Source organism: Lissotriton vulgaris, chromosome 12 (genome assembly GCF_964263255.1).
Source record: "Lissotriton vulgaris chromosome 12, aLisVul1.2, whole genome shotgun sequence".
In the NCBI taxonomy this organism is placed as follows: domain Eukaryota; kingdom Metazoa; phylum Chordata; class Amphibia; order Caudata; family Salamandridae; genus Lissotriton; species Lissotriton vulgaris.
In genome coordinates, this window is record NC_141700.1 from 768,208,584 (window position 1) to 768,234,559 (window position 25,976).

General features: G+C 44.0%; 1 protein-coding gene across 1 annotated transcript in view; it reads right to left on the reverse strand.

Moving 5' to 3' along the window:
* LOC147678645 (uncharacterized) overlaps positions 1 to 25,976 on the reverse strand; it is a 432,022-nt gene that overhangs the window by 356,621 nt on the left and 49,425 nt on the right. The window contains exons 3-4 of the mRNA XM_086946616.1: positions 11,609 to 11,698; positions 10,770 to 10,861 (exon numbers count right to left, since the gene is read on the reverse strand). Of these exons, the coding sequence (XP_086802742.1) occupies positions 10,770 to 10,861; positions 11,609 to 11,698 (182 nt within the window). The remainder of the gene's footprint in view (positions 1 to 10,769; positions 10,862 to 11,608; positions 11,699 to 25,976) is intronic.

Here is a 25,976-nt window from a genome sequence, read left to right on the forward strand (position 1 = left end):
GGACACAGGCCGACAAAATATCAAAGAAACTGTTAGTAAGATACTATCCAAGGCGAATAGTGTTTAGAGCAAATAAACGCGCCTTAAACAACCATAGGGACAGTCTCCCTGGACCACGTCCTCCACCAGAGAAGCAAGAGGAAATGAGACCCATTTGCATTACAGCATAAAACATAGCTTCAGACCATGTCTCCAAAGTCATACGGAAACACTGGTGGATTCTGAATAGAGGCAGTTTAAACATACGGAAACTCATGTTTTCTCAGAAGACAGGAAAAATCCTGAAGGATATGCCAGTGCACACCCGTCCCCGTTTGACTAACACAAGGCAAATAAATCCATTGGTTTTTGGGACATCACCTATGGGCCATTATCCTTGCGGGAATTGCAGTGTCTGCCATCTCACCAAGAACTCAATAGCAGTACTGTTTAACAATGAAATGAAATGGAAACTTAGGCCCCTCACGAACTGCAACACTGCAGGGGTGGTCTACCTGATCACCTGCCCCTGCAATTTACATTATGTGGTCATGACCACTCGAAAAATAAGCACTAGAATATGCGAACACTGGAGTAATTTTCGATGCCAACACACCCCAATCAAGATGTCATCCCATTTCCTGGAACTGAAACACACAACTCGTGATTTGAAATGGGTGGTCCTGGAGCATATAAGGAACACAGACAACAGAGAACAACGACTCCTGGAAAAAGAGCAGAGATGGATTTTTAAACTTAAGACAGACACCAACAGTCTTAATGATAATATCCCTTGGAGAGTCTATCTCTAACATTTTTGAACGAGGTACTCTGGTGCCCTGCCACCATGGTGGCCCGTTTGGCAGCAAGTAACACTGACATACTCCTGTACTTTATTCAACTGGAGGAGTCCATCTTATAGCAGAAAGAATCACATATTGATCTCCCCTATACAAAGCACCTTAAGAACTGCACCCCGAAAAAAGAAAAAAGTACTGGTCTATTTATTACCACTTGATGTAGTCGCACTTACACGACTACTTCAAGTGACCTTGGGCAAGTGCCATTTAGAACACAGCTGGACAATCCTCCCCAAGGAATTGACTAATACGTGCGAGAGAATCGCAGGTTTAAAATGTTCTTCGACAGAAATTCACCTGCCCTGCATGTATGTATCATAATTTTCTTACATTCCTGTGTAAATAGGTTTCTCGAATAAGTGTAGTATTTTTCAATCGGTGTCCCCATTTTACACTAATTAAGTATCAAGAGGTGTCTCTCTTTACAGTGTTTGATCTCAAACGGACTTGTCCAAGATGGCCCCCATATTTACCAAGGCTAGGTGGCATCTACTTTAACAGAGAGAGCGGTCTAGTCTTCAAGGACTTTGTCACATGTGCGGAAATTACCGTGAGGCTGTCCTGTATAAAAAGGAACCAGAGAAGCACACTGGTAATATGCGTCTCCAGGGAATTGAATTAGGCAAACAGGCCGAGGATGGCCTTGACGAAGTAAGTGACTAGGACAGCAGGATAAGGCTCTTTACTGGTGAGCCTCGAGTGGAAGGATTTATTAGACACTTCTCATTGCCCTCTCCACACGCACCAGCCCCTTAACGAAGCGCTAGATATTTAGCTATCTCCTTTCTCCTCATAGGGTTTGACTACAGGCCCCTGGAAAGACCATGACGGACCAGTAGGGCGTCTTAAATGTATGTAAATTTATGTTTTGTGTGTTTTGTCTTCTGTTTGAATACAACTCACCACTCGGTTGAGACTTCTTTAACATTCACTAAATAAGAGGTACGATGGAAGGAGTTTTTTCACGTATGAAGTGATGACGACTGTGCAGTTGCGTTGAGCACTATCACCAAAGGGTTTAAATCGGGTTTCTCATGCACATTACATGTGGGGGGTTTATCAGCAGTGGCTGGCCTCTTGGTGTCTTAATTAAACTTCTTTTCATTTCAGATACGGACTGACAAAGTGTTACCATATGTATTAATAGGAGTATGCTCATGGCATGCTAACTTTTGTGTCCTGATTAGAGTACTGTGTGGACTGGTAGCAATTGAATAATTGTTCCTATAGGTCCTAAAGAAGAACTATTAAGGGAATGGCTCGATAAATGTTGACCAAATATCTCTGAAGAGAACGGACTCATTAAAAGTCCACCCCTTCAGCCACAACCCCTGATTTTAACCATACCGGCTAGAGGCGGGAATAAATAAAACATCCTACTAGTCAGGAATTCTTAACTCACTAGCACCCATTCTCCCACTCACTTTCATCAACGTTGTCTTTATCATTGACTCCATCCATAAGTGCTCCCACGTAACCGCCTGGTCGTAGTACGCCTCAATCCGTAGACGATTAGGATGAACTCCAATGACGAAGAATACCTCCAAGGGGGAACCCTGGTGGGTGAGGGGTCTCTAAGAAAGAAGTTTTTTTCCTAGTAAACTATCTCATTGGAGATTTGTTATATTTCATTCACTTTGTCCTGGACTGGTTTTCGATTTGGTTGGAATATGTGTCTATAAGGAGCATAAACCAAGCCTTCTCCTATATCTCCCCCCTTTTTTTGTTGAAAGGGCTCATAGAAGCATCAGGATCTGGTTCATGGTTAGCAATTGAAGGATCCTACGGTAAGAGTCGCCCGTGGGCAAGGCAAACCTATAGTGTGAGAGACACCTGTAGGAGGGCTCATGGAAGAATCAGTAACATGGTTAAAGGTTAGCAGTTGTAACAGACCTCTGACGTTTAGGCATACCTCTAGAAGGGATACTAAGGTGAGAGTCACCCGTGGGTGACGCATGCATATGGTGTGAGAGGCACTCGTAGGAGGGCTCACGGAAGCATCAAGATTATGGTTAAAGTTAGCACCTGTAGAGACCTCTGAAGCTTAGGCGAACCTCTAGAAGGGATCCTAAGGTGAGTGTCACCTGTGGCTGAGGAGCACCTGTGGGGTGACAGACACTTGTTGGAGGGCTCATGGAAGCATCAGGATGATGGATCATGCTTAGCACCTGTTAGAGACCGCTGAAGCTTAGGCGTATCTCTAGAAGGGATCCTAAGGCAAGAGTCGTCAATGACCGAGGCGCACCTGTGGTGTGAGAGACACTCGTAGGAGGGCTCATGAAAGCATCAGGAATGTGGTTCATGGTTGGCACCTATAAGAGACCTCTGAAGCTTAGGCGTACCTCTAGAAGGGACACTAAGGTGAGAGTCAGCCATGGCTGAGGCACACCTGTGTGTGAGAGCCACCTGTAGAAGGGCTCATGTAAGCATCAAGAACATGGTTAAATATTAGCACCTATAAGAGACCTCTGAAGCGTATGTGTAGCTCTAGAAGGGATCCTAAGGTGAGAGTCCCCGTGGGTGATGGACACCTGTGGTGTGAAAGACACCTGTAAGAGGGCTGATTGGAATCGTCAGGAACATGGTTCATGGGTAGCACCTGTAACAGACCTCCGATTGCCTAGCGGATGTATGCCGTTACAACGCATACTTTTACCACGCATGCCTTTACAACGCGGTTTTTACATCGCAAACCTTTACAACGCATAGCGCTTTGAGGTGCTGGATAGTGAAAAGTTTAATTTACTATTCCAACTCCAGTCCCCGTGGACACTAGGGAAGGTGTTGGATAGTAAATTAAACTTATTCCCTATCTGTAGCAACAGGGTAATTTTAGTCTATTTTTAGACTTGTGATGACTATAATTTACTACCATTTCAGTCCTAATTGCATTTGCATTCATTTGTAGGGCTTAACTATGTGCTTTGACAGGGTTTAGTGTCTTCTTCTGTTTTCTCGGGCCTACAGGCCCGAAAGCTAGAGAGAAGCCATTTTGTATCTCTGCCTCGGACAGTCGAGGCGCTTGCAGGGTAAAGGTAATGTTTAGAATTCATCCTGTTGTTCGCTAGAGAGGAACCGGTCAAGACTGGCCCTTATCGAAGGAATGTGTTTGTCTTCCTGGCTCTGAATGCAATACGCAGGTGGCCACTGCGGAAGGTGGAGGGAGCCGGAGACTGGTACAGGAATTCGGTCGGAGTCGGCCTAATGCCGGAATTTTCCATAGAGAAAGTGAGCTCTATATTATCAAGGAGCGGGTAGAGTAGAGAGAGAGAGCAACGTGTGGAGAAGACCGAAGAAGTTGGTCTGAAGGCTGGTGCATAGAGATTGATACCATCAGCTAATCGAAATCCTGAAGTGAAGAAGGAGAGTGATTGAAGGTCCTGTAGTGACATCATACAGGAGTGGCAGAGACCAAGACCAGAAGAGGGTTCGAGTGTTCTGGAACCATGGCAGCGTAGACGAGGCATAGCGGTGCAGACGTGTAATCGTGAGCCATAGAGGGAGAGCAGAGTCCCAAGCGCATAGAAGAGAACGAGAGAGAGAGGGATCAGCTCTGCTGCTGAGATGGAAAGACACACGTCTAAGGTGAGGCGTTCTGAGCTTAGTGTAGAATGCATTTAACTATTCATCTTTATTCCCCTTTTAGGTTATAGGTAGTGACTAACTTAATTCATTTGCCTTTTGCTCATTCTTTCATGTTTGATTATAGAATAAAGATTTAATGATCAATATCTTTGAATGTTGTCTTCATGAATGAGATTAACCTTTCCTTTTAACCAGGTGCTGACATACAGAAGGATGGGATATGCCCTTCTGCAAAGGTAACTGTTGATTGGGGGAGAGTGTGAACTTCATTTGGGAAATAACTCTCGAAGGTGTATCCCTATTAGTTATCCCTATTAGTGTAGATCGTCGGGTGACGTTAAAGAGATCGTCGGGTGACGTTAAAGAGATCGTCGGGTGACGTTGAAGAGATCGTCGGGTGACGTTAAAGAGATCGTCGGTGGACGTTAAAGAGATCGTCTGGTGACGTTAAAGATACAGTCTTACGGGACTATAAAGATAGAAACAGTCTTACGGGACTATAAATATAGAAAATATCGTCGGGAGACGTTAAAGAATATAAAATGAGGTAAGTATAGGATAAGATATGGAATCCATTAGGTGTTAGTGGTATGTTTGATTATACAGGCATGTAAATAGCTTCTTTTCACTTTCTCAGGTGAGTATCCTAAATGTAAATAGTGGCCTGAGAAGAGTGTCGTTACGTGATGATTGGGTCAGCCACGGTTGGTGAGCTGCCTGTTCTGAGAATCCAGTCGTTACACTATCCTAGAGCGCCCCCCAGCGCAATGCGTTGTAATGGTTTACGTTGTAATGGTTGCGTTGTAATGGTAGTCCGTTGTAAAAGTTTTGTTGTAAAGGTTGTTCACCGCCTAGGCATACCTCTACAAGGGTTCTTAAGGCGAGAGTCACCTGTGGCTGAGGCACACCTGTGGTGTGAGAGACACCAGTTGGAGGGTTAATGGAAGCATCAGGAACATGGTTTATGGTTTGCAAATATTAGAGACCTCTGAAGCTTAGGCATACCTCTAGAAGGGATAGTAAGATAAGAGTCGCCGTGGCTGAGGCACACCTGTGGTGAGAGAGACACCTGCAGGCGGGCTCATGAGAGCATCAGGAACATTGTTAAAGGTTAGCACCTTTAAGAGACCTCTAAAGCTTAGGCATTCCTCTAGTAGGGATCCTAAGATGAGAGTCGCCTGTGGCTGGGGCATACATGTGGTGTGAGAAACACCGGTTGGAGGGCTCATAGAAGCATCAGAAACTGGTTCATGGTTAGCACCTGTAAGAGCCCTCGAAGCTTAGGAGTATCTCTAGAAGGGATCCTAAGGTGAGAGTCACCCGTGTCTGAGGCACACCTGTTGTGTGAGAGACACCTGTAAGAGGGCTCATGGTAGCATCAGGAATATGGTTAGCAGCGCTAAGAGACTTCTGAAGCTTAGACGTACATCTAGAAAGGATCCTAAGGTGAGAGTCATCGTGGGTGAGGCAGGCGTATGGTGTGAGAAACACCTGTTGGGAGGGCTCATTGAAACATCAGGAACAGGGTTCATGGTTAGCATCAGTAAGAGACCTCTGAAGCTTAGGCGTACCTCAAGAATGGATCTTAAGGTGAAAGTCGCTCGTGGCTGGGGCGCACCTGTGGTGTGAGAGACACCTGTTGGAGGGCTCATGGAAACATCAGGAACATGGTTCATGGGTAGCGCCTGTAGGAGGCCTCTGAAGCTTAGACGTACCTCTAGAATGGATCCTAAGGTGAGTGTCACCTGTGGCTGAGGAGCACCTGTGGTGTGAGAGACGGTATAGAGACAAAATATCGACTCCAAAATATCGACTGGACATAATATCGAGTTTTTAATATAGACTGGACAAAATATCGACTGGACATAATATCGACTACAAAAATATCGTTTTTCAGGTAAGTGAAGTAATATCGACTGTATAAAATATAGATAGCAAAAATATCGATTTTTTAATAATATATAATATTTTATAGTGTATTTTTATGTAATAATATGTGTGAATAGTGTGTATTAATGTTATAAAATATTTTATTACATGAATTTTGTTTTTATAATAATTGCGTAATGTAATTCTGTAGCGGGTTGTGGGTTTATAGGGGAATAGGGTGGGAAGTAATTTAATAATAATTAATTAATTAATATATGTTTGTTAATATTTTTAATTAATAATTAATTGATAATTAATTAATATTAATTAGTTAATTAATTAATATAATTTTGAACATATTTTGTATTAGTAAATAATTGTTAATTAATTAATTGTAATTAGTTAATTACATTAATTAGAGTACATTTTTAATATATATAATTTTGTGTAATTTTTAAGTAATTAATTTTGAAAAAATAATATTAATTATTAAAATAATTACAGCTAATGTTCTAATATATTTACTTTATTGTTATTGTTAATTAATAATTAATTGCTAATTAAATAATATTGATAAATTTAGGGTAAAGGAGCATTTTTAGGGTTCAGGGTCAGTTTTCAGTTCATGGGTAAAGGGGTATTTTTAGGGTTCAGGGTCAGTTTTCAGTTCATGGGTAAAGGGGTATTTTTAGGGTTCAGGGTCAGTTTTCAGTTCATGGGTAAAGGGGTATTTTTAGGGTTCAGGGTCAGTTTTCAGTTCATGGGTAAAGGGGCATTTTTAGGGTTCAGGGTCAGTTTTCAGTTTTTGGGTAAAGGGGCATTTTTAGGGTTCAGGGTCAGTTTTCAGTTTTTGGGTAAAGGGGTATTTTTAGGGTTCAGGGTCAGTTTTCAGTTCATGGGTAAAGGGGTATTTTTAGGGTTCAGGGTCAGTTTTGGGTTTTTGGGTAAAGGGGTATTTTTAGGGTTCAGGGTCAGTTTTGGGTTTTTGGGTAAAGGGGTATTTTTAGGGTTCAGGGTCAACAAATAAGATTTAAAAAAATTATTTTTATTATTTTCATTTATTATTTAATTATTATAATTTAATTTAAGTCGTTTTAAGTATATTTTAGTAATAAAAATTTAATATTAATTTAATTTAACACTGTTTTTAATAAAGTCGATATTTTTTACATCTATATTTTTGTTAACGATATTTTGTACTCGATATTTTTGTACTTACCTGTTTGTAGATACAAACTCGATATTTTGACTGTCGATATTTTGTCCACGATATTTTGGCAACTCGATATTATGTCCGTCGATATTATTTCAGTGATCCGTGAGAGACACCTGTAGGAGGGCTCATGGAAGCATGTGGAACATGATTAATGGTTAGCACCTTTTAGAGACCGCTGAAGCTTAGGCGTACCTCTAGAAGGGATAATAAGGTAAGAGTCGTCCATGGCTGAGGCGCACCTGTGTTGTGAGAGACACCAGTAGGAGGGCTCATGGAAGCATCAGGAATGTGATTCATATTTATCACCTGTAAGAGACCTTTGAAGCTTAGGCGTATTTCTAGAAGAAATCCTAAGGTGAGAGTCACCTGTGGATGAGGCACACCTGTGGTGTAAGAGACACCTGTAAGAGGGCTCATGTGAGCATCAGGAACATGGTTAAAGGTTAGCACCTGAAAACCCCCCATTGGGAATGGCTAGCACTCCCAGAGATGGTGGCCTGCTGGGGTCAGCAGACCACCATTTCTGGGACTATTTTGCCAATAAAGCAGTTTTTAAAAAAAAATTCAGCACCTTTTCCTTAAAGAAAAACAGGATGAATTTAAAAAATAAAAATGAAACTTTTCAGTTTCATTTTTTAAAGGCAGGTAGTTGTCCCTGTGACCACTGCCTGTTCTTAAAAAATATCTGTGCATGCATTCCCTAAGAGGAAGGGGTCCCTTGGGGACCCCTTCCTGTTTGCGAGTGCCTTACCACCCTTCTGAGAAGGGTGGTAAACTTCATGTGTTCTGGGTTCTGAACTCACTATTAGGAAGAGATGCCCTTGGCACGCCCCTTCCTAATAGAGAGTCGCAAACCCTATTTTGACAGTTGCTAATTGATTAGCAACTCGCAAAATAGGGTTAGTACATTGGGCACCCGTTTTTTGTGGTCGCAAACGGGCCTAAAACCCCTTTGTGACCGCAAAAAACGGTTGTACGCCTGGCCCTAGGTTTGTTAGTGCAGGACTCCTCACTTCTTCCAAGAAGGTTCGGTTTGGGTATGTAGCTGGCAAGTGCTAAAGGCAATTCTTTCCTTATCCCTTCTGATATTTCTTCCTGTCCTGTAGCAAAGTATGGCTCGGACACGGTAACTCAGAACTGGAGTGCTGAGAGGATATGACTTCGGAGTTTTGTGTGGGTTTCAGGTGACCATCTGCTTTTCTTGAGTGAGGTATCGTAGGGTAGTAGCCCAGGGAGTCTCCTATCGCTGGACAACTCTTGGGAAGAGGGTAAGGGTCGGGTTGGCCACATTGCAGAAATGAAGCCAGCAAAAGAGGCAACTACAATTCATATCCAGTGCTCTTGCCTTTTGACTCTTGATTATGGAGGCAAGCACTGAGGCATAATGGTCCCATAGGAAGAGGCTAAGAAAGAACATCACTGGCAATGGGTTCTCTAGATTATATGTCAAGACGGGTGGAAATCATATTTCTCTAGTTGAAAAATGCATGAGAGTAAATATCCATTTTCTTAATGGGCAACTACTGGAAACCTCTAGAGAGAACACTACTGTGACCTTGTACAGCGCTACACTGCCTTTTGGGTGGGTTTGTGTTATGGAAATATCATGTACATACACACATACATATATATCAAAGGAGTTTGTGCACCAAAGAAATTCCAGTACTCAAGGGTACCTGTGGGGACACATCAGTCGCAGTAGGTCACGTCTAGAAAACATCTGGAGCAAATGGGCACATGTTGGAAACCAATCAAAAGGGGAATCTGCAAGAGACTTTCTAAGGGGCTTGGCAGCAATCATATGCACTGTAGGATAGGAAAGAGGGCTTGGGCACTTAAATAAAGCATCATGGGTTTAGCACTGGTAGCTCTCTGGGGTGCCTGGGAAGGTGGAAGGCCTTAGCATTGGGAGGATGCCAAAAAGGGCTATCTAGGGAGGCATGACATTTGAAAATACCAGAAACGCTGTTCCTTGCAAGTCCCTAGATTGGTTTGGAATCTGTAGAAGACCCCAGGAGGGTTGGAAACCTGTAGGAGATTTTAGTGGTGCATGAAGGAGACCGTGGTAAGGATGGGCATCTGTAGGAAACCACAGGAGCTTATTCCTAGGAGGAATAAGCACCTGTAGTAGACTTCAGATGGAGTTAGCAGATGTAAGAAAACTCAGGAGGGGTGGGTGACCTTAACAGTAACAGGTAGGGAGTTATAGGGAACCTGGGGGTGACCTCAGCAGCAGGCGAAAAAGTGCAGATAAACTAAGGCCCCTTTAGGGACCCTGAGAAGTAAGTGGATACCCAGGGGGACACTAACCTCAGGAGGACGTGACAATCTGTTAAGGGCCTCAAGTGAGAGTGGGTGTCCTCAGGAGGGGCTGAAACTCTTAGGGACCCTGATGAGCTTGTGGGTACATGTAAAGGACTCAAGGTCACAGAAATTTCAGCAGTAGGTGAGCACATTCAGATGACCCCAGGTTGGGGTGGGTGACCTCACAAGGATTTGCTACTTGTGAGGGTGGATCTCAGTAGAGACCGTGGAAAGCTGTAGCCTCAAGAGGAGGTGAGCTGCTTTAGAGGACCTAAGGAAGGGCCGAGTGACCTCAGAACAGAGCCTGAAGAGCAGGCAGATACCTTTTTTTTTGACAGAGTTTTATATAGCGCAAACTTGAACCAAAGGTATCGGGTATCAGAGTGCTTTACGTAGCACCAGTTGCGTTACATGAAGAGACATTATTTATTTTTTTTAGGCCCGTGGAGATTAAGTGATTTGCCCAGAATCACAGGATGTTCATTGTCGTTGCTGAGACTTGAACCCAGTTCCCCAGATTGGAGATCTACCGCCCTAGCCGCTAGGTCAACTCCTCTCCCCGATTGAGGACCTATGGGTACAGTGATCTCATGAAGAGATGAGTGCCTGTGGAGGTTCTTGAGTGTGGGAGAGCACAAGCAGATGACCTCAGGTGTTGCTAAGAGTAAGTAAGTTTCCTCAGGAGCGGGTTGGTGCTTCAGGATGGGTTGGTACCTGCAGGGAACCTGTTCGATGGGCTTTCAGTCTGCTGGGCTTTTATGGTGCAGTGTCAGGGCCATGGTCATATCTTCTCTAATGGACCCCTGACTTGATTCATCAGACACTTCTGACGTTGCGTCCTTCAATAGGAACAGCACACCTCTTTGTATACATGTATCATTAGGTGCTTGTGTGCTGAACCTTTATCTGCCCTTTGTCCCTCCTTTTGTAGATTTTCTCTAATAGACCCTCAGTACCTCTTTTAGAACCCGTGTCCTGTAGGCGTGATCTGCTGCGCCCCTCCACGGCCTGCAGAGCTTTAGGGCTGATACCGTCCAGGGCAGCTAGCCTGCAAAACAAAGACGCCAATTACAGAGAGCAGCGAGGGAGCCTGAAGTTCACAACAAACATTCACCAAGATGAATGAGCCAGTGCCAAAGTCCAAGGCTGTAACTAGGCAGTCGGACTTACAAACAGGTGACTTTCACCAGGGTCAAGGGGAGGAGTGAGGGTAGGAGTACATTTGTATACGGTGCTGACATGTGACAGAACACCCTGAGAAGTACATTTGTAGTGGAAGGTGGTAATGTGAAGAGAACACCCCCAAAACTTGTCACGCAGACATCAAGGGGTTTCACTTCTGTGAAAGATAGTGTACAGGTAGAGAAAAATATAATTTATGTTTACAATGCAATAGCAAAATGTCATACAAGTAAACAGGTTACTTGTGCAAATTGTGGAAATGTGGAAATTACTTCACCGGGGAGGAACATAATTCCAAAAATATTTCCAGCACAATAGGAAGATTTTTCATCAAGCAACTTCCCACGAGTGCACCTGGTATCCACTATGAGATTTATAAAATAGTCATAAATATACTCCAAACGTACAAATCAGATGGTGTTTGTTGATGCTGCGGAAGTCTCTGGAGTACAGAGCTCTGCTTTATATGTGTTATCTCACAAACACATTTTCTTTTGAAAAATGTACAAATTAGCCACAGAAGTACATTTCTGACCTTATTTTACAGTCCACGAGGGTCAGGGAATGTTAAGCAGCTTTCCCAACACCATCCATTTATCTCGCCTATATTTACCTCTCGGCAAGTAATTCAGGGGTGAGAGCGACTGGGTTAAGGAAGGTCCCTCCGGTGGGCCTGTCCTCCTCGGTACCATCATCGAGCATCCTGAAAATAAACAGATTAAAGTACAGTAAGGCTGCATGCTTGTGTGTCACTCTGTTTCTGAATTTCTGCATGCCTGTCTGTTTGTATGTGTGTCGCAGCCTTCTACCTATGAAATAATGTAATCTCCTGTTATGCATCTGTGTGTCTGCCTCCTTATTTTCTGGATGTTCTTATTAGGTCTGTGAGTTTGTTAATATTTGTGCCTTTGTTCTTGTGCGTTGGTGTGCCTGTCAGTATGTCTCTGTTTTTTCATGTAGCTAGCTGTGAGTTTTCACATGCAGGTGAGTCTGTTCGAATTTCACTAAGTGTTGTAAAATGTTCTCCTCGTGTATTTGTGTTTGGTTATACTTCACCATGTTCTTTTCTCTGGTAGCATGTCTATCTATGTTTCAATGTTTCTCTGTGTGATGTTTTAGTCAGTATTTGTTAATGTTTCTAATTAGGTTATGTGTCGGTCTGCCAGTGAACATCTATGTGCATTCCTTTGTGTCAATATGTCTTTCTATACTTCCTTGTGTTTCGAGATGTTGATGTATCTATTTGTATTACTGTGCATGTTGTTACATGTAGGTGTGTCTGTTAGTGTGTTCTTGCTGTAACTGTTCCAAGACTGCAGATAGGAAGTCACAGGAAGCCTCTCATGAATCAATAAGGATGAAGAGCGGCTTGCACTGATGAATGCCATCCTTGAGATGCTGTATTCAGTGCTGCCTTCCCATTTCTGTGCTGCTGTATGCCTGGAGAGGTGTTCCGTGAGCTAGGTTTACCGTGACGAGGGTGGTGAAGCCCAGTATGCTGCACCATCCGAAGAATGTTAAAGTTTGATTTATCCTTCTAGTGAATGTCATGGGTTTGAGAATGGTAGCATGGACAAGCTCCATATACCAGCCCAATCCAAGATGCTGGTTAGACTTTTTAATGTTAACGGGGTTACCAATTCAAGATGTCCAAAATGAGCCCTTCTTGTGGTATCAGTTCTGTCAGAATCATATATAAAGAGCAATTCCCAAGTGAAAATGCATTGTTGTTTCCATTTTTTTGCAGTATTCTTCACCCCTTTGTTTTTTAAACTAGATTTTTGTTTTCAATGATGTTCTGTAGTTCTTCTGGATTTGCTGCTTAGCTCTTTTCTCTTTCCAGATGTCAACAGATGTTTGGGGCCTTGCTGTTATTCTTCAATCTTTTCATCTTTTTCAATCAAAGGCTACAAAATTGCCAAGGAGTGTTATGAACTCCAATGTACCCCAATATAGGCCTAGGTATTTGCACGACCTTTTACCTACATTTGTCCTACCTTGCTCTACATAACGTGCTTAGCTCTTTTCTCTTTCCAGATGTCAACAGATGTTTGGGGCCTTGCTGTTATTCTTCAATCTTTTCATCTTTTTCAATCAAAGGCTACAAAATTGCCAAGGAGTGTTATGAACTCCAATGTACCCCAATATAGGCCTAGGTATTTGCACGACCTTTTACCTACATTTGTCCTACCTTGCTCTACATAACGGTCCTGGCACTGACCTATTACCTAGTTAGGTACCACATAAATGTCAAATGGTTTTCTCAGAAAACTAGCTTAATTTATCATGCATGAAGGATTCTCAGTATCATAGCGGGATTACCATCTTCTGCATATTAACTCTGTATAAGTGTCACCACTATCTTCATTCTTGGTCGAGATGCCCACAGTACCATGACACATCTAGGTAGAACCCCTGAATGTACCTTTCGGGTATATCACGTCTTTGCTGGGCAAGCAAGAGGAGAAAACTTCCATGCTGACACGAGACGCTGAAGTCCCTGCATGCAGACACTCCAGCACGCCGTGGACTGACATCCAGTGCAGGGTGTCAAACTAAAGATCAAGACAGGGTCCGTCGTTCTCTCACATCAGGTAATGGGGTTGGCTCTTTCCTAGGGAGGTTCTTGGCTTTACACCTACATACATGCTAGGTACACTTAGGTGCATCTAGTTAGGGTTTGCATCGTACAAGTCCTTATGATTACTGCTATGTATCTAAATGCCGGCATTTATTTACTGTTTTAGCACCATGGTAGAATTCTACATTTTATTTACTCTATTGGTGCTTGTAATCGTATATATCTGTTTCTGCCTAATGATCAAGTTACTTACCTACGGTAACGCTTTTTCTGGTAGATACAGTATCTGCCTGTGGATTCCTCACCTTGTGATTCCTCACCTTGTGAATATCCCCTTGCATCAGCAACATTCGGAAATTCTTTTTGAAGCTTCGCGCCGACGTGGACGACGTCACAGAGGCACGGCATCGCGCGCGACTCCGCTGACGTCACCGACACCATAATAGGCCCACGCTGGCGTGATGACATAGTTCCCTTCTTTTTGCGTTGTCGACGCTAACGGTTTTGGGGAATCTCTGTAGCTGTTGGTAACTTTGTTACTGTTTTCTCTGTTTTCTTGCTTCTTTGTCTCACTGAAGATGTCGACTAAGAAGACCAGATTCAAGCCATGTAGAGAGTGCGCCAAAATGATGTCGATCTCGGACCCGCACGAGGACTGTATCTGGTGCCTGAGTTCGGACCATGATGTCGATAGCTGTTCTTCGTGTAAGAAGATGAATCCGAAGGCACTTCGAGAGAGGGAGACTAAGCTTTTAATGGCGAAGTTAAGAGGAAGTAAAGAAAAGAAGACTTCGAGATCCCGTTCGAGAAGGGCGAGGTCGAAGTCGAGGTCGAGGTCAAGATCCCGCTCGGCGTCGCTTTCGAAGTCGTCATCAGATCATGCTTCGAAGTCGAAAAAGAAGCAAAGAAGCAAAGGCATGAGTCTTGGCATCACTCCGGTAAGGATTCGGACTCGAGATCGAAGTCGCCTAAGAGGAGGCATGGAAAGGATGTACCAGAGGTCTTGGCTCGAGAAGGTGAGGCTTCGCCTTCGGAGTCGCAGGTTCAATCTCCGGCTCCGGTTTTGAATTGCGAAGCTACAAAAAGAATTTCCGAATGTTGCTGGCGCAAGGGAATATTCACCAGGTGAGGAATCACAAGGTGAGGAATCCACTGGCAGATGTATATATCAGAAGGTTGTTGCAGCACATGTATTTTATACTACAATGACGCTGGCTCAATAAATGCTTATTGAAAAATTCCCCACTGTTATTTCTCTGAGAGAAAGTGAGCACGAGTGACTGAGCGAAAAGTACTGTACTGTTTCCACGATCCCTGAGGGGTCAGGGTTGTCATGTTCGATAGTTGCCAGAAACTATTTGCCTCTTTGTAAGATTGGGGGGCTTATAGTGGCACTGTGAGCTAGCTGGTTTACAGGCTAAGATATCCTTTGGAGGTGTCTGGAATCAGTCTGGACACCAATCCCTTAGTTTATGGTGTCTAAATGTGCAGTTCCTACATAGATTTGTAGGAACTAAACGACAGGAGTTTGTTTTCTCCATTTTGAGTGCAGGATGTCAACATGGCTAAAATATCTTCTCAGCGCCCAGTCCCTGAGAGATCTTAGATGCAGTCTATCTGTTAGTATTTTCCATTCTCTTTTTATGTATTAGTGTGTCTGTGTGAGAGTTTGCCTACCAGAACCCTTCAACTACGATATCCAGGCTCCTCTCGTCTATCTTCGCAGGGCTACGAACGGGGATACAACCTGGAGGTTCCTCCCTCGAAGACCGGAAGCAGTTCCTCAGGGCCAATAAGAGGGGAGTGGAATAACCGTTACGGGGAGGAAGTAGGTGGAACCAGGACAGCGTGGAAGGAAGATTCGGGACCCGAATTCAAGCAGGAAGATGCGGGACCCGGTTTCAAGCAGGAAGACGCGGGACCCGAATTCAAGCAGGAAGACGCGGGACCAGATTTCAAGCGGGAAGACGCGGGACCCGAAAACAAGCAGGAAAACGCGGGACCCGATGTAAAGCAGGAAAAAGACGCAGAACTCGACCGGAGGAAGACTTGGACATCAGGAACCAACGAGGACGAAGACGAAACATGGTCCGAAGATTGGTGGTGTCCGGAGGTGGCTGGAGAGCGGCCGTGACTCAGGAGAGTTACGGCGGAGCCAGGTTAGTGATTGTAAACTGGGAATAGACGGGAGAGGGTGGTAACGAACGGGTGGGGGTAGCGTCCAACAAAGTGATAACTCCGAGTTCTTTGTGAATATAACGCTGCCTTAGATTAAATCCTATGTTACTGTAAGCTCATCCTGATAATCGAACCTTAGTAGTAGATAATAGTATACTACCATTTTGGGTGTGGTAAAAACACCCCTTCTTGTCCTTTCTTTCAGTCTTTACTGTATGCAGGACTGTTCTCCAAAACGCTTAGGTTGTGAGATTATAACGTTATGACTTTTTGACATAACACTCCTTTATTCTAACGGCTCCTTTTCATTTCTTTATTTCCTATGAGCCTCCGGGGAACACACCACGATCACGGACACAACAAAGATCGGACTTCAACATCCTCGTCGGACTCGGATGACGCTATAAAATCTCAAAAGCCTATAACTCAACAACCTTCAACTTCTTTACCAATCCTTAATAAACCTTCCTTTAAACCTATTCTTCAGCCTCCTCGCCTGTTTATCAAGCCTGCCCTCCCACAAGTGGTGTCAGAAGTGGGATTTGAAGGCGAAATGGAGGCCGCCCTAGCCAAAATGGCTGAAAACCAAGACGATTTGGGAAAAGTAATGGAACGATTCCTAACGGTCGTAGAGGAAGACCGAGGGAAGCTACAAAAAGTACTCACCGACCAGGAACAAACACAGGGAACCGTTGTAGACAAGTTAACCGCGGCACTCAGTCAACAAAGAGGTCCTACAACCTTACCCTCGGTAGTACTACAACGGTACGTTGCAGGAGAGGACCCAGACTTTTTCTTTAGTAACTTCGAGCGCATGGCCAACGCGGCCTCATGGCCCCCGGAAAAATGGGGACAATATTTGGGTCCCCTACTGTCAGGTGACTTACAGGCCGCTTACCAAGCTGCAACCCTTCAGGGAATGGTTCCCTACGCAGACATAAAAAAATGTATTTTGGAAAGACTAGGAATTGATGATGAAACATATCGAATCAAGTTACGACAAATGAAAGAGGGTCCACAAGAAACTCCACGTGCACTCTATTTTAGGGTGAAGGACATGGCCGATCGTTGGTTGAAACCAACTACTACAAATAAGGATGGGATTATGGCAAAAATATATTTAGAACAATATTTAACGTCTCTGCATCCTCCCATTCAACGATGGGTGCGGCAACAGGCAAACCTCACTCTAGAAACGGCGGTTGAAATAGCCAGTGCATATAGTAGAGCCCAGGACTTTCAAAAAGGAAAAGAGGACGTAGGGAAACCGGTAGGACATTCACTTCACAGACCGGCCAGACCCCTTTTACCCAAGAAACCTGAACCTCTTGCTCTTGTCCCGGGTACGCCTACACTGCCTATACCCAGTAATCCTCTTAACAGACCTCCTCAGACGGGGCCTCAATGTTTTCAATGTGGAGGGTTCGGTCACATAGCCCGGTTTTGCCCTCAAAGAGAAGAACCCATGGAAATTGGGTTGGCGCGCAATTATTATTGTTCTCCCCCCTTAAAGAAACTGCCCCCATACAAATGTAAGGTTTCAGTGAACAGACAACCCCTGACCGCATTAGCTGATACAGGCTGCTTACATAGTGTGGTTCGTCCGCAAGACTTGGGAGATCGCATAGGACCCATTGACGGTATGGTGGCTATCAAGTGTGTACACGGCGATACCAAACCATATCCGACTGCCAAGGTCTTAATTCAACATCCCCAAGACCAGGGTACATCTTTGACGGTGGGTTTAATACAGCGACTTCCAGAACAGGCTATTCTTGGCAACGATTATGAAAAGTTACCCCAGTTATTACAGGAAACAGGCACGGAAGAAACCAGAGAGTGGCTGGCTACAGCTCCTTTCTCCACAGATGCTGAAAAAGAGTGGCCGCCTTCCAAACCTCGAAAAAGTCGAAATCAGAGAAGGGCAGAAAAAGGAAAGCCACCCTTGGTGATGCCGTCCATTCCTGTTTAAAATCCATGGGAAACAGACCGTAATTTTCATGCTGCACAACGAGAAGATCCGGTACTACAAGAGGCATGGAAGAACGCCCTCGATGAAGAAGATCCAAATCATGTAGGTCCTTATTTTTTTATTAATAAGGGATTGTTATATAGAAAGAGTCATGAACAAAGATCGCAGTTGTTAGTACCAGAACCTTTTCGAGAAAAAGTGCTATATTTAGCCCATAGTCACTTATTGGGTGGTCAATTTGGGGCAGATAAGACGGAAAAGACCATATTGGACAATTTTTATTGGCCAGGAATTTATCAGCATGTAAAGAAATATTGCAGGGAGTGTCCCATTTGTCAACGACATAGTCGATATCATCCTCCTCGGGCACCATTATTTCCATTGCCTATTATCAATGATCCCTTCAGTCGAGTAGGCATGGATATAATCGGACCTCTCTTACCCTCTCGAAGTGGTTATAGATATGTACTAGTGATTGTTGACTATGCCACGAGATTCCCTGAAGCTTTACCTCTCCGTCGTCCTGACACAACTAATGTAGCTAAAGCCATGATTGGAGTGTTTTCCCGAGTAGGGTTTCCCAAAGAGATCCTAACGGATCAGGGAACTCCTTTTGTTTCCAAACTAATGAGAGATGTGTGCAAAGAATTAGGGATACATCAGATCCGAACATCGGCCTACCATCCACAGACAGATGGTTTGGTAGAAAGATATAATGCTACTATTAAAACCACTCTGAAGAAGTTGTTAGACCTAGAAAGTAGAAAATGGGAAGACATCCTGCCTTTGGCTCTTTTTGCCATCCGGTGCAAGGAACAAAAGAGTACTGGGTATTCTCCCTTTGAGTTGCTCTATGGCCATAAACCTCGCACTTTCTTGGATATGGCTCGAGAGCAATGGGAGGCTGAACATGATAATAACAAGCCTTTACCCGAATATGTCACAAATCTAAAAACGCATTTGAGTCAAATGCGAGAAATCGTCCGTAACAATTTAGAGGAGGCACAGAACGCGCAAAAGACACAATATGACAAGAAAACCAAACTCAGAACTTTCAAGGTGGGAGACCTGGTACTGCTTATGATGTCCTCCTCTGATCAGAAGTTACTAGGACAATGGCAGGGTCCCTATCCTATATTACAACAAGTTACACCCGTAACCTATCGCATTGAGGTAGACAGTAACAAAAAAATCTCTCAGATATACCATGTGAACTTGCTTAAGAAATGGGAGGGTCCAGCACCGGCAGCAGTTCATTCTGTTGAGCTTCAAGAGCCCCTTTTCAAACAGTGTATCGATCCAGACTTACCAGGGTCTTTATCCGGGGAATTAGTGGAGAAATTGCAGTCTCATGAATCCGTCTTTTCCAATACTCCAGGTGTAACTAATCTAATTGAACATGCTATAAGAACAACCCCGGGGAAAAAGGTTAGATTACGACCCTATCGGATACCCGAAGCAAGGAGACAGACGATAAGAGAGGAGGTACAAAAGATGTTACAAATGGGAATTATAGAACCATCCAACAGTGAATGGAATTCTCCCATCGTACTTGTGCCAAAGCCTGATGGCTCCATTTGATTTTGTATTGACTTTAGAGAAGTGAATAAAATTTCAGAATTCGATACCTACCCGCTCCCTCGAGTGGATGAAATGGTTGAAAGAATAGGAAAAGCCAAATACATTAGCACTTTGGACTTGTGCAAAGGATATTGGCAAATACCGTTGAAAAAAGAAGACAGGGAAAAAACAGCCTTTTCCACACCGGATGGGTTGTACCAATTTAGGATGTTACCTTTTGGGTTACATGGGGCTCCTGCCACGTTTCAGCGGGCCATGAATACAATACTAAGACCCTATGAAGGATTTGCTGGAGCCTATATTGATGATATCATCATATATAGTGATACGTGGGAACAGCATTTAGAACATCTTGCCGCAGTGGTATACACACTAGGATCACAAGGTCTAAAGATCAACCCCGCCAAAAGTCACTTGGCAGCTCAAACCGTTAAGTATTTGGGTTATCTGTTGGGAGAAGGGGTTATACGGCCACAACCCTCAAAATTGTCGGCCATTTCCCATATTCCTTTCCCCAAGACAAAGAAAGATTTACGGGCTTTCTTGGGTTTACTGGGATACTATAGAAGGTTCATCCCACAATTTTCACAGTAGGCAGCTCCACTGACTGATCTATTGCAAAAACAGTGTAACACCGAACAAGTTCTACAAAGTCCCCCCAAGCCTGTTCAACAGTCATTCGAAGCCCTAAAGCAATCTTTAACGTCGGACACTGTTTTGATTAGCCCCGACTACTCACGACCGTTTATTTTACAAACGGACGCTTCGGATCAAGGTCTAGGGGCTGTGCTATCACAAGAAACACCACAAGGAGAGAAGCCTATTTTATATATTAGCCGCAAGCTTTTTCCTCGAGAAAAAAACTATGCCACGATCGAAAAAGAAGCCCTTGCCATCAAATGGGCTATCGAGACATTACGGTATTATTTATAGGGAAGAGAATTTACTTTGTTCACAGACCACGCACCCTTAGAATGGTTAGCACGAAACAAAGGACACAACGAGAGAGTGCTGAGGTGGTTCCTCTCTTTGCAACCATACAGATTTCAGACTCGACATAGGAAAGGTCAAGAACAAGGAAATGCGGACTATTTGTCCAGATACCCACAAGAAAGGCTTCCCCTTAGAAGAAAGACAGCAAGGGAAAGGGGATGTGAGAGTTTGCCTACCAGAACCCTTCGACTACGATATCCAGGCTCCTCTCGTCTATCTTCGCAGGGCTACGAACGGGGATACAACCTGGAGGTTCCTCCCTCGAAGACCGGAAGCAGTTCCTCAGGGCCAATAAGAGGGGAGTGGAATAACCGTTACGGGGAGGAAGTAGGTGGAACCAGGACAGCGTGGAAGGAAGACGCAGGACCCGAATTCAAGCAGGAAGACGCGGGACCCGGTTTCAAGCAGTAAGACGCGGGACCCGAATTCAAGCAGGAAGACGCGGGACCCGGTTTCAAGCGGGAAGACGCGGGACCCGAAAACAAGCAGGAAAACGCGGGACCCGATGTAAAGCAGGAAAAAGACGCAGAACTCGACCGGAGGAAGACTTGGACATCAGGAACCAACGAGGACGAAGACGAAACGTGGTCCGAAGATTGGTGGTGTCAGGAGGTGGCTGGAGAGCGGCCGTGACTCAGGAGAGTTACGGCGGAGCCAGGTTAGTGATTGTAAACTGGGAATAGACGGGAGAGGGTGGTAACGAACGGGTGGGGGTAGCGTCCAACAAAGTGATAACTCCGAGTTCTTTGTGAATATAACGCTGCCTTGGAATAAATCCTATGTTACTGTAAGCTCATCCTGATAATCGAACCTTAGTAGTAGATAATAGTATACTACCATTTTGGGTGTGGTAAAAACACCCCTTCTTGTCCTTTCTTTCAGTCTTTACTGTATGCAGGACTGTTCTCCAAAACGCTTAGGTTGTGAGATTATAACGTTATGACTTTTTGACATAACACTCCTTTATTCTAACGGCTCCTTTTCATTTCTTTATTTCCTATGAGCCTCCGGGGAACACACCACGATCACGGACACAACGAAGATCGGACTTCAACATCCTCGTCGGACTCGGATGACGCTATAAAATCTCAAAAGCCTATAACTCAACAACCTTCAACTTCTTTACCAATCCTTAATAAACCTTCCTTTAAACCTATTCTTCAGCCTCCTCGCCTGTTTATCAAGCCTGCCCTCCCACAGTCTGTTAGTATTTCTCTGTGTCCCTAGGCATAGGTGTGTTGGTTAGTATTTCACTTTTTATTCACCTTCGTTAGTGTATCTGTAGGTATTACTCATTCTCTTCTTATGTTGTTGTCTCTATTAATATTTTTCAATCCATTATCTGTTAGTATTTCTCCTTCTTTTCATTTGTGTTGGTGTCTCTATGGTATTTATTTGTGTGTTTTGGGTGTTTGGTGTGTCTGTTAGTATTTTCCTTTCTGTCTGTTAGTATGCCTCTGTGAATTGTTGTGTATTGATGTATTTCTCCCTTTCCTATGTGTCAGCGTGTCTGCTAATATTTCTCTGTGCTCTTATGATATGGTGACTGTTTTTATTTATCTATGTATTTGCAGGGGTTGGGATATGTGTTAGCATTTTCAGTGTCTTCTTCTGTCCTTGGTTGTCTGTTAGTATTTCCTCTTCTGCTCTTATGTACCATTGTACCTGTTTGTGTTTGTCTGTGTGTGCTTATCTGTTGGTGTGCCTATTAGTATGTGTCTGCTAGTGTGTGGGTTGATTCTTAGCTACCAGTGTATCCCCTTCTCTCTTAAGTTTGAATTTGTATTTGAATGTGTGTTTCCTTGGGTGCTGTATTTGTTACTGTGTCTGTTCCTATACCACTGTATGGTCTTAAGTGTTGGTGTTTTTTGTTAGAAATTTCTCTGTGTCTCTCTGCGTTCCTAAGTTTTACTGTTCATAGTGGTACTTCTCTGGGTTTTTTTAAGTGTTACTTGTCATGACTGAACAAAACCAATATTTCGGGTGGCACTGTTAGATCTTGTAGAAGCGAGATGAGTATCAAGAAACTTCCCATGTCTCCTAAGCCCTGTTATAACTTGGAGAAACGTCCTCCCACCTGCTTGGGTCTATAATGGTAATGCAAATGAAACCTCTTCACCAACTTAGGAGCATGTACTTGACCATGATCTACTTTCAGATCCATAACCCTTGCAATCAATAAGGTAGTACTTTTGTCCCCTTACTCTCTTAGAATTCAAAATTGCTCTCACCTCATATTCCAAATTGTCCCCAATGTCAATAGTGAATTAGTATAGTGAAATATGAAAGTAATTTGAGTGGTGGATATGTTAGTCAGTTATTTTGATTGTGAAGGATAGAGGGGGGATAGAAGAGGGAAAAGGTTTGCATTTATATAGAACTTGCTACCCTTGATGAGGTGTTGAGGCGCATTTTTGGTGAGTAGCAGGCTACTCTGGAACCCATAAAGGATTAGTGCTGAATGAGTATAGTGAAATGTGAAGTAATTTGAGCGGAGGATATGTTAGTTTGTTATTTTGGAATGAGAAGGATAGTGGAGTGATAAAAGATGGAGAAGGAATGCATTTATATAACGCTTGCTACCCCTGATGGTGTTGAAGAGGGTTTCGCTGAGTAGCACGTTACTCCAGAACCTAAACAAGATTGGTGGGAATTAGTATAGGGAAATATGCAATTAATTTGAGTGGTGGACATGTTAGTCTGTTATTTGGATTGAATAGGAGTAGTGGAGGGCTAAAAGCGGTAAGGGTTTAGAATGTTTTTTTGAGTTTATAGCCGTAGGATGGGGTTTAGGATGAGTAAAGGAGAGGTGGAGGGGAGTTAGTATAGGGAAATATGAAAATTCATTTGAACGGTGGACATATTAGTCTGTTATTTGGATTGAAAAGGAATAGTGAAGGGATAGAAGAGGGAAGGAGGGATAAAAGAAGGAAGGGTATAGAATTACATTTATTTTTTTAGAGTTCATAGCTGTAGGAAGGGGTTTGGGGGGTGGAGGGGGAAGAGTTAGAGATAAGGTTTTAGAAAGGCTTGTTTGAGAGATCTGAAAAGTAAAAGAGGTATGAAATGATGGAACGAAGAGATATAAGGAATTGTAGATTATTATGATTAGTAAGGATTGTACCAGTATGTTGTACACCCAACAAATATAGAGTCTCTACTCTGCAAAGGCATACTTAATTTCCAATAATTCCCTCTCAGCTACAGTATAATTAGATTCCGCTGGACTTAATTTTCAAGAATAATAAGCTACTGGATGCATCTGACCCGTAACAAGATGTCTCTGGGATAATACTACACCCACAGCTGTCTGCCTCAACAATGAAGGGTCGAGAGGGATCTAGTTGCCCAAGGATTAGGGCAGTTACTAACTGTTTTTCAGGGTCTGAAAGGCTTTTCTGCCTCTTCTGTCCAATGAAAACAAACCACCTTTTTTCAGCAGCGTGGTCATTGTAGAGACAAAGGCAGAGAACTGGTTGACAAACCTTCTATAGAAGCTAGCAAAGCCTAAAGAACTTTGGACTTCTTTAACTGATTGAAGTGAGTTCCATTCCTGCATAGCCTCTACCTTCCTGGAATCTATTTGTATTCCTTTTGCTGACATAATGAACCCAAGAAACTCAACACCCTCCACAGGGAAAATACACTTTTTAACCTTTGCAAACAACCAATGTTCACTTAATTTCATCAAGATACTTTTAACATGACTTACAAGTTCTTCCATTGTTTTTTTTTAAACAAAATCACAAAGTCATCAATATAAACCACTGCACAGACATTAATGTAATCACAAAATACCTTGTTAATAAAGAATTGAAAAGCTGCAGGAGCCTTACAGAGGCTGAATGGCATTACCAAATATTCAAATAAACCAAAATTTGTACAGAAAGTTGTCTTACAATCATCCCCTTCTCTGACCCATACCAAGTGATAAGCCAAACTAAGATCAAGCTTAGTGAAAACAGTAGCAATCCTCAGGTGGATCCACCACCTAAGCTAATAAGTCTTAAAACAGAGATGCCCTTTTCTCCTTAGGCCACCCTGACTCTGCAATCAACCTATTTAAAGTGGTTAAGTAAGTGAATAGGTATTTATTACCTTGTTTCAAGTTTAATCTGACAAGGTGGCACATCACCGCGCTGCGGTCTGTGAGCGCTTGAAAATTTTAATTGTTATTTACTGACGCACTTAGCGCGTCTTTGCTTCGTTTTTGCTTAGTTTTGTTTTGGTAGCATTTTTAACTGCGCGCTGCTTGGGCTCTCCCCCCCCTCTTACTTGCATTTAATTTTGGAATCTCCACCACCGTTTTCGGTGGGTCCGGGTTCTGTGGGTGGGCTGTTTCCTGATCGGCGACCAGCGCCATCTTTGTTTGGGACCAGGCTTTTTTTCGGCGGGCGCCATCTTGGAGCGTCCACGCGCTCCTCCCTCCATTTCCGGCGCCTACTTAAAGTCGCTCTCTCCCGCGCAGCGGGAACGCGCAGCTGGGACGCCGTCGCATGCCGGAGTCGTGCCAGAGTCCTGCCCGTCTGCGCCCGTCCGCGACAGGACGCGCTGGACGTGGCTGGACTCTGGCCCCCCTCCTGGTCGGTCTACTCTACATCATGCGGTGCTATACCAGAGATAGTCTGGTTGCCCTTGAAAGGTCGCGACCACCCTGCCTTACACCCAGGGTGGATCCCTTAAGCGGCCCCTTATCGTGTGGCTGCGGATGCTTTGCGCTGTCTGCCCCTGTAAGCAGGAGCTGCAGGGAAACATCTCGCGTGCCTCTATGCCCGATGCCAGGTATTAGCATTTGGAATCTTAATGCTAGGTCGCTTGTCAAGCACCATCTCGACATCAATGATCTGCTAGGCAGGGAGTTGCCTGACCTATTTTGTGTTACAGAGACCTGGCTGCAGGATGCTGACACGGCCATTGTCAACCTGGCCTTCCCGCCGGAATACTCGGTATTCACCTTGAACAGGACCTCAAGAGGCGGGGGTATTGCTCTTGCCGTCAAGTCCTGTTACCCTACCACATGGCATGGGCAAAAGATCTCGGGGTGCGAAAGCGCTCTGTTTAAGGTTGCTATTTCATCTAACTTCACCCTGTCGGGACTGGTAATTTATCGGCCCCCGGGGAGTGAAGTAACCTTTAGAGCAGCGCTACCCGAGGCTGTTAGTAACTTGGTTACGGGGTGCTCCAATTTTACCATCATTGGAGATCTAAATCTGCACTTTAACAACGACAGCAGCCCCTCAGTCGCTAGTTTCCTGGCCGACCTTGAGGCGTTACAGCTTACTCAGTTGGTGACGCAGCCCACACACTCAGGGGGTCACACCCTTGACCCGTTTTTTACCAATCTGACGGAAGTCTGTGTCACCAGCTACACACCTTTGGCGTGGACTGATCATTATTTGATACAGTTCCACTGCCCCATCGTGGCTAGTCCGTCTAAGCCAATGGTGTGTTCTGTTCCAAGAAGACGCTGGAACAAACTTAAGCTAGATGAGTTTTTCCATCTCTTATCAGCTGACCCGCTTGACGTCTCAGGTCCTCCGGATCAGATGTACGACAGGTTCACCGATTGGGTCTCCAGGGCCCTGGACACCCTCATCCCCTTGGTGACCCGTAGAACTGGTCCTGGCAAGGCCAGCCCTTGGTACGACGACTCTCTGCGAGCCCTGAAGGTGTCTT